Raw genomic sequence first — 9517 nt, 5'->3', positions numbered from 1 at the left:
CTGAGAATGATCTGCTCAAACTGTTACAGAAAGACTTCAAGACATGCTATTAAGTGAAAAAAGCGTATTTTATAGTAGTAGATCTAGTGCAATCCCCTCATTCATTCATTCATTCAATGATGTAAAGTATACTTCCATACCCAAACTGTTCTAGATGCTAAGCCTTCAGCAGTGAACAAACCAGACAAATACCTCTGTCCTCATGGGGCTAGTATTCTAATAGGGTGAGACAATAAATAAAAATAATAATAATATCAGGAAGTGGTAAGTGCTGTGATGAAAATAATTCAGGAAGATGTGAAAAAATCCCTGTGGGGTAAATTTTAAAATTAACAAATATACCAATGTAAGCATTTTTTCCTGGAAAAGTACAGAGATATTTAACTGTGTTTACTTTGTGGGGAAGAGGCTGGAGGCTGGGGACTGGGGAGAGTGAGACTTGTTTTTCATTTCACACCTTTCTGTAACTTTTAAATTGTCTTACTATATATGTTCGTCCTTGGATAAACGAATTTCGCCATGTTTTGGTTTTTTCCTTCTGTTCTGATTTTTCTTTTCTTTTAAGCAAACATAAAAATGGAAGCTATAATGATCTTGTTTTTTGTTTTTGTTTTTGTTTTCCTGTAGCGAGTGGAGAAGGGTCTCGTCTGCCAGAGATCTAGGCAATTTAAAACACAGCAAACTTGCTTAGGGGTTGGCAATTTTTGTAAGAATGTTTGAACATTCGGACTTTCGTTTCTAGGACAAACTCCCAAAAAACTCAAAAACGAAACAAAACAAAAACCTTTTACTCATTACAAAACCCAAACATTTCATCTGCAGGTCACCGCCTGAAAGGCATCATCACGACTTCTCAGATTCGTCATCCTTAAACCAGCATTCTTGAAACTGGGGTGTCCCTGGGATTTTTCGTTTTTCGGCCTCTAGGAAGCAGCTATTGAGGGAAGCTGGCTCTGGGGATGCCTGAGTAAGGCGTTAGGGGCCGGGAGCTCAGCAGCTCCCCCCGCCCCGGTCTCCCTGCGTCCTCGCCGCGGTCCCACCCACTTAGCGCAGAGCCGCGCGGTGGAGCGTGTCCCGCGGTTGCCATGGAGACCGCCGGCGGCGCAGGCGAGAAACTGAGCAGGTGGGAGGGGCGGCGGCTGGAGGCCCAGGGCGAGCGCGGCGGCTGGGACGGGGCGTGCGAGGAGGAGGGAAATCCAGCCAGGCCTGACGACCCGGCTGTGCAAGAGCGAAAACAACCCGAATGATTGTGCAGAGGCCTCGCGGAGACCTTAATCGCCGTCCACTCCCGTCCATCTTTCTTCTTTCCCTTCCTTTCTCTTCCTTCTTTCTCTAAACGTCTGCTTGGTTCTTTCACGGGTTAAATAAAATCACACGTCATGAGTTGAATAAAATTACACGTGTTCATTTTTATGCCGATATTAGAGTAATTGTTTACCTGGTTTTTGTGAGTTAAAAAAAAAATTATCTTTTCCAGCTGTATTTCATTGTAATTGGTTTCCTTTGTAATCCAACAGACAAAATTCTTTTTTTTTTTTTTTTTTTTTTTTCCTTTTTGTGACCGGTAAGGGGATCGCAACTCTCGGCTTGGTGTTGCCCGCCCCGCGCTCAGCCAGTGAGCGCACCGGCCATCCCTATATAGGATCCGAACCCGCGGCGGGAGCGCTGATGCACCACGGGCTCGGCCCCAACAGACGCAATTCTATGCGTTGAAAAGCTTGTTCTGAAAAAGGTCCGTGGTTAAGGATTCCTGGGCTAGAAAGCCCTAGAGAGGGTAGTTGGGGGGAAGGAAGTCAGTGGAGCCGAAGGGCCTCTCTGAGAAGGTGACATTTGAGCAAAAGCCAGAGTAAGGTGGGGGGCAGAACATTCCAGGTGGAGGGCAAGTGCAAAGGCCCTGAGGTGGATGCAAGCTGGTGTGTTGGAGGAACAGCAAAGAAAAGGCCAATGTGGCTAAGTGGACTGAGGAGGAGAGGACAGGAGACAGGGAAGGGGGCGGATTTTGTAGGGCTTTGTGGGCCACAGTGAGGACACTGATTTTACTGCGTGAGAAGGAGAATTTTCAAGAGTAGAGACAGATCTGCTTAAGTTTTTAAAAGATTCCTCCTGGCTGCTGAGTGAGGGATGGACTGCAGGCAGCAGCCAGCCCAGTGAGAAGGGGTTGTTCCTACCCAGGCCAGAGGTGACAGTGGCTCCGTATGCTGTGGCTCTTAGGGGATTAAACAGCCCAACACTTTAAGGGAGGAAGATGGGATTAGCTGCTTGGTGTTTATTCTAGTGTCTGAGTTATAGTTCAGATATCAGGCCCTCCACTTAGAGCTGTGCGACTTCAGACCGGCCTCGGTTTCCTTATCTGTAAACAGATGCCAGTGATGGCACCCACCCTACCATGTAGCTCCGAGGATTCATAGCAGTGGCTTAGTCAGCACGTCTCATGATGCCTGGTTCCAAGGATACGCTCGGTGCAAGGTAACTGTTGTTATTACTCACGCCACTGTTGTGCATATTGTTGCTGAGCTGGCTGCCTCAAAACTACCCGAGAGACTTTGCAAATTGGCCCCCACACTCCAGGTATCCTGACCCAGTGTGTCTGGGGTAGGGCCTAAAGACCTCTGACTTTATTTAACTTACTTTAGTTAACATCTTTGACAATTAAAAATCCAAGCCATCCAAAAGGGTGAAGAGTGAAAAATGAATGCCTCTCCCACTTCTGGGGGTCCCCAGTAGCCCTCCCCAGAAACAGCCTCCACTGGCAGCACTTGTACATGTGACAAGTATATGCAGACATCTAGAATCTTTAGTCCACGCACACACGTCAGACTGTTCCAGATTCAAATCCACGCTCAACCACTTCCTGGCTATGTGACAAGTGACTTTATTTCCTTAGGCCTCAGTTTCCTCAGCTGTATAATGGGAATGATAGTTATATTAGCCATCTCATGTTACAGTGGGGATTTCACTGGTTAATTCATAGAAAGCACTTAGAGTAGAATGGTCCCTGGTACATAGGAAGTGCTCCCTATGACTCACCTTTCCTTTTACCTCATCTTTTTTTTGTAGCTGCATCGTATTTCGCTATAAGAACAGATCATAAGATGAAGTCAGTACCTACTGATGAACATTTAGGTTCATTCATTCACTCACGAACATGTATTGAGCTCGGATTGTGCACCAAGCACCACGCAAGAAACCGACAGTCTGTTATCAATTTCTCTACCCACACGGCTGGGTATATGGACAGGAATTGCTGGTACCAACGGTCTCGTGCATTTAAAATGACAATATGTAGCGCCAATGGCTCTCAAAAGGTCTGATCCATTAGCACATCCACCTCCATGGCTTGGCAGGTTTTGGAATCGCTGCCTTTCGGGAAAGGTGCTGACGTGGGCCTCGGCCGTTTCGCTGGGGAGCAGTGGCCCCAGCTAGGCCCGGGCGCGGCCACACCCCTGTGGGGAGGGGAGTGAGGCCGCCCCGAAGGGAGTGGACAGCCCCCTTGTCAGTCTCGCCGAGTCGGAGGGTGTAAGATGAGAAGGGGAAGGTGGGCCTCAGCCCGGGGAGGGCGAGGAGGCACTTCCTGCCCCTGCGCTCCAGGCTCCAGGCTCCACGGCACTGAGCGCGCGGGCTGGGACGCGGCAGGCGCGTCAAGGTCAGCCCGGAGCTCGGTGGCAGCCTGCCTGGGGGCGGGAGACCCTACGGGGGGTTGGGCTGAGGCCTGCAAACGCCTCGGCCATATTGAATAGCCACGGCTGAGCTGTCTTTGTCTGCGAAGTCCTCTCCCAAGTTCCAGCCGCGTCCCTGGGGCCGGGGGCAGGGAGAGCCACGGGCATCCCGTGCGGCCCACTTTGGAGGAGGGACACCACGTTTCCAGCTTGGACTGGACTCTGAGCCTCATCCCGGTTCACGTAAGCATCCTGGGCACTGATCGCCACAGGTCCTCCGGGGGCAGCCGGACTTGGCCGATACCGGACTTGTTGCAGGCGGAGAGATTGGGAGGAGTTGGCCCATCCCCGGCTGGGGAAGCGAGACTCTTCGGGCAGTGTCGCTGGGACCCCCTTCTCCCCAGGAGTAGGGTCTACGAGCAGTTCGTTTGGGCTCATTGTCCCCCACCCCAGATATCACCCTGGAGATCTTAAAGACTCTCGAGAAAAGCCACGTGGGGGGCTGGTTCCCCTGGGGCTTCCTCCCGTCCCCCGACTGCCTGATCCTTTGGAGCGTCCCTGATGTCTGCAAAGATGTGGATTTGGACGTCCTCGTGGAAGCCTTAAAGCCCGTGGGGACCTTTAAAAAGATCGGCAAGGTGTTCCGCAAGGAGGAGGACTCCACGGTGGGCATGCTGCAAATTGGAGAGGACGTCGACTATTTGCTCATCCCCCGGGAGGTCAGGCTGGCAGGGGGCGTCTGGAGGGTCATCTCCAAGCCCGCCACCAAGGAGGCGGAATTTCGGGAGCGGCTGACCCAGTTTCTAGAAGAAGAGGGCCGCACCCTGGAGGACGTGGCCCGCATCATCGAAAAGAGCACCCCGCACCCGCCCCAGCCTCCCAAAAAGCCCAAGGAGCCCCGAACGAGGAGGAGGGTCCAGCAGATGGTGACTCCTCCGCCCCGGTTAGTCGTCGGTACGTACGACAGCAGCAACGCTAGTGACAGCGAGTTCAGTGACTTCGAGACCTCCAGAGTCAAGGGCAAGAAAGGCTCGGGGCGCGGCAGGAAAGTGCGCAAAATGCCTGTCAGTTACTTGGGCAGCAAATTCCTCGGAAGCGACCTGGAGAGCGAAGATGACGAGGAACTGGTCGAGGCCTTCCTCCGGCGCGGGGAGAAGAAGCCCAGCGCGCCGCCCGCGCGCCGCCGCGTCACCCTGCCAGTGCCCATGTTTGAGGACAGCCCGGGACCCCAGCCCTCCAAGGCGGACAGGTGGCGAGAGTATGTCAGCCAGGTGTCCTGGGGGAGGCTGAAGCGGAGAGTGAAGGGTTGGACACCAAGGTCTGGCCCCGGGGTGGGCGAGGCCCGGCAGGCCTCCACCGCAGGGCAGAGAGAGGGGGCCTCCTCGGTGCCAGGCGGCACCAGCCGGAGGGAAGAAGTGAGAAACGCAGGAGACGAGCCCGTGCCCGAGACCTCCCTCAGACGGTGGAGGCCCAAGATCAACTGGGCCTCCTTCCGGCGCCACAGGAAGGAGGAGGCAGCATCCGCAGTTCAGGGGGCATACATCCCTGCTGACCAGGGGGCAGAGGCTGCAGATAATCAGGGGACAGAGGCCATAGCTGACCAGGGGGCAGAGGCTGCAGATAGTCAGAGGGCAGAGGCTGCAGATAATCAGAGGGCAGAAGCCATAGCTGACCAGAGCGCAGAGGCTGCAGATAATCAGAGGGCAGAGGCCATAGCTGACCAGAGCGCAGAGGCTATTGCTGACCAGAGGGCAGAGGCTGCAGATAATCAGAGGGCAGAGGCCATAGCTGACCAGAGGGCAGAGGCTGCAGATAATCAGAGGGCAGAGGCCATAGCTGACCAGAGGGCAGAGGCTGCAGATAATCAGAGGGCAGAGGCCATAGCTGACCAGAGGGCAGAGGCTGCAGATAATCAGAGGGCAGAGGCCATAGCTGACCAGAGGGCAGAGGCTGCAGATAATCAGAGGGCAGAGGCCATAGCTGACCAGAGGGCAGAGGCTGCAGATAATCAGAGGGCAGAGGCCATAGCTGACCAGAGGGCAGAGGCTGCAGATAATCAGAGGGCAGAGGCCATAGCTGACCAGAGGGCAGAGGCTGCAGATAATCAGAGGGCAGAGGCCATAGCTGACCAGAGAGGAGAGGCCATAGCTAACCAGAGGGCAGAGGCTGCAGATAATCAGAGGGCAGAGGCTGCAGATAATCAGAGGGCAGAGGCTGCAGATAATCAGAGGGCAGAGGCTGCAGATAATCAGAGGGCAGAGGCTGCAGATAATCAGAGGGCAGAGGCTGCAGATAATCAGAGGGCAGAGGCTGCAGATAATCAGAGGGCAGAGGCTGCAGATAATCAGAGGGCAGAGGCTGCAGATAATCAGAGGGCAGAGGCTGCAGATAATCAGAGGGCAGAGGCTGCAGATAATCAGAGGGCAGAGGCTGCAGATAATCAGAGGGCAGAGGCTGCAGATAATCAGAGGGCAGAGGCTGCAGATAATCAGAGGGCAGAGGCTGCAGATAATCAGAGGGCAGAGGCTGCAGATAATCAGAGGGCAGAGGCTGCAGATAATCAGAGGGCAGAGGCTGCAGATAATCAGAGGGCAGAGGCCATAGCTGACCAGAGAGCAGAGGCCATAGCTAACCAGTGGGCAGAGGCTGCAGATAATCAAAGGGCAGGGGCCCCAGATGACCAGGGGTCAGAGGCTGCAGATAGTCAGAGGGCAGAAGCTATAGCTGACCAGAGAGAAGGAGCCCCAGCTGTCCAGGAGGCAGAGGCCATAGCTGACCAGGGAGGAGAAGCTGCAGAGAATCAGAGGGCAGAGGCCCCGGCTGAGCAAAGGGCAGAGGCTGCACATAGTCAGAGGGCAGTGATCCCCGCTATCCAGGAAGCTGAAGCTTCAGCTGCCCAGGGGGCCACAGGGGCAGCCCCAGGATCTAGGGCCCGGAAACAGGTCAAGACAGTGAGGTTCCAGACCCCTGGGCGCTTTGCATGGTTCCGCAAGCGCCGGAGAGCCTTCTGGCACACTCCCCGGTTGCCCACCCTGCCCAAGAGAGTCCCCAGGACAGGCGAGGGTAGGAGCCTCAGTGTGCTGAGGACTGAAGCCAGAGCGGAAGTGGAGCAGGGAGAGCAAGACGACCAGCTGTGAGGTGAAGGCCAGAGGCCTTGGAGCGCCTGCTGCCTCCTGCCGTTCAGGGCGCGCCCTCCCTCTCCACACGTGGAGGGAGGTGCTCTTTCTGCCTCCACACTTGAAAGTGGAGGCAGGGAGACGGACAGACAGCACCTCCCACATCTCCATCTCACAACCCTTTTTCTCTTCTTGTCAAAGTGTTACCTCTCATGCATTGACTCCTTATGGCAACCCAAAGAATGTAAGGAAAGAAATTGATACAGTGGTGTTGCATCGCCCAGGGTTTTAACTTCCTCAAATGCAACTCTAGGTGCTCAGCTTGAAAACAGGAGAGAGGCAGGGTTGGGGAGAAACTCCTTTCTTTTCCTGCTCCCTTTCGCCTGCACACTTAACATTGCCTCCTTGAATGTAAAAAGAGGGCTCAATCAACATGCAAATAAACATGCTCACAAACTGATTTCTCGGCTTTGGACTCGGTTGGACTCGACAACTGATGAATGCTCCAGGGCCATTTGACCCTTGCTGTCCATTCCACTCCCATTCTTAAAGATGGGGACCCCTGTGTTTACGTTGTCACTTTGTATGTCATCTCCTAGACCCTGGGCTTTGCTGGTTTGGAGGGTGCAAAGCCCATGGTTTGCACACTTAACCCCGATCTTGGTTACGAGGTACAGAAAAATCATCTGGGAAACACATCCAGAATGCAGATTCCAGGGCCCTTGGTGCTTAAGATACGGATTTGTTAGAGCTGGCTATGCGGCCCTGGAATCTGTTTTGATCAAGCCCCACAACTATCTGAGTCAGCTTGGCCACTGGACACGTTGAAAAATCATTGCAATAGGAACAGCCAAAAAGGGGAGTTTGGTGTAGTGTGCCATGACTGGTTCTTATAGTCGGGGTTCTCGCTGATTGGGTTGCTAAGGCCCTGTGGGAGCTGGGAGGAGGCTGGGGGAGCATCTCTCTTTATCGTCTGCTGCTCTCCCCCAGCCCCCAGCAGTGAAAAGCAGTGAGCGACCACACCCTAGCCTCGCTGAAGGCAAGGGAAGAGGGAATTCCTGGAGGAGACAGGGCCGAAGGCCAGTTCCATCTTCCTGGTTGGCTGCAGTACTGGCCTGAGTTCCTCAGTTTTTATTCTTGGAACTGAAGAATTCTGTTCCATTGGCCTCCTTCTTTTTCTTCTTCCCTGCTGTTTTCTGAGTGGAGTGGTTACTAGTGGTGCTGCAGGCTGCATGGCCCGCCTGGTGGCCTTGCTTGAACCCTTTGCTCTTTGCAGGACACTCAGCTGTTTAGTTCATGGCTCACAGGCTGACTAGATAGTCCCCAGTGGGGTTTGGAAGAAAGACAAGGCATGGGCCCCACATGGAGGGATGGGATGGAATGGCCCGAGCTGGGTCGAGAGGTTTCTGGAGGGATGGGGGGCAGCAGTCTCATGACTACAGGGGCCTGGACTATTTGGGGAGCTGGAAGGTGAAAGGGAACAGGAGAGACAGTGAGCGACACCTGGAGCGACCCAGAGATGGGGAGAAAGGCAGGGACTGGGGAGGGGCAGATGCTCTGACATGCGTGCAGTAAACCCTACCTGAAGCCCGCAAGTGTGTCTCTCTGCTCTTCCTCCCTGCAGGGCCCAGAGCTTCTGAGGGTCCAGGCGACAGGGGCATTGGGGTCCTTGGGAGGGAAAAGGGTGTGGACTCCAAACAACAGAGGCAACATGGAGTTAATGTGGAACTGAGTGGACTTCACGGACATTAGCTGTACTTGATAATACTGGGTCACAACCCCCTCACTGCCACATGTGTGTGCAGACACACACATACAGACCCAGACATGCAGGCGTAGCACACACACCACGCATGCACACAGACACACACAAGTACACTATGTCTGACATCCACATGCTCACAACCCCCTCACTGCCACATGTGTGTGCAGACACACACATACAGACCCAGACATGCAGGCATAGCACACACACCACGCATGCACACAGACACACACAAGTACACTATGTCTGACATCCACATGGACACAGGCATGCCCCAGACATGGGCACAACTGGCAGACCCCCACTCACAAGCACACTATGTTTAACCTACATGCACACACACAGACGCATAGGCCCACACAGGTAGTGCTCACACATACACACACAGAGGCTTAAAGATCCATTGTGCTCCTATATATACACTGGAACTGCCCTTGCCCTGCACACACACACGCACACACACACACTCATCCACACGTACTCTGCCATACTTACAAATTTCCACATTTATACACATTCACAGGACACGCACACAGTCGCACACTTGCATACACTCACCAGCCTGTGCACACTCACATGCACTCACCGGGAAGCTCCAAAGCCAGTCAACAATGCACAAATACTTTCAAACACACTTTTTCACACCCTCTGCCTTAGTCTTATTTTTATAGCCCCTCTGGGTAGCCCTGATGCTTTGGACAAATCTGTCCCCTACTGAGTCTCAGTTGGTCCCTCCCTCAACTNAGATCAAATTTCCACATGAGCTTTGGAGGGGACAACACATCCAAACTACATCAGAGGGTGAGGTGAGAGGGAGGCAACCAAATTAAGTGACCAAAGTGTTGACCATGTGCTGCTGCCAGGCGGTATTTGGTATTGGTTAGGGACTTACTCACTTAACCCATTGGTATCTGGTTCGGAAGTGTGAATAATTTATATCCTGTTCATTCCAGACAGGGATCTGATTTCTAGGCATTTAA

The 9517-nt window shown here is 53.5% G+C and overlaps 1 protein-coding gene across 1 annotated transcript; it reads left to right on the top strand.

The window, feature by feature from the left end:
• Positions 1-4041: 4041 nt before the first annotated feature.
• Positions 4042-7232, top strand: LOC103607257 (coiled-coil domain-containing protein 8-like). Its single transcript, XM_008591783.1, has 3 exons — positions 4042-5221; positions 5414-5509; positions 6134-7232. Exons 1-3 carry the CDS (start codon positions 4328-4330, stop codon positions 6791-6793), a joined length of 1650 nt encoding a protein of 549 aa, XP_008590005.1. The 5' UTR covers positions 4042-4327; the 3' UTR covers positions 6794-7232.
• The last annotated feature ends 2285 nt before the right edge of the window (positions 7233-9517 follow it).

The sequence above is a fragment of the Galeopterus variegatus genome, unplaced genomic scaffold (genome assembly GCF_000696425.1).
Source record: "Galeopterus variegatus unplaced genomic scaffold, G_variegatus-3.0.2 Scaffold7280, whole genome shotgun sequence".
NCBI classification, from domain to species: Eukaryota; Metazoa; Chordata; class Mammalia; order Dermoptera; family Cynocephalidae; genus Galeopterus; species Galeopterus variegatus.
This window is presented reverse-complemented; position numbering and strand designations above follow the sequence as displayed.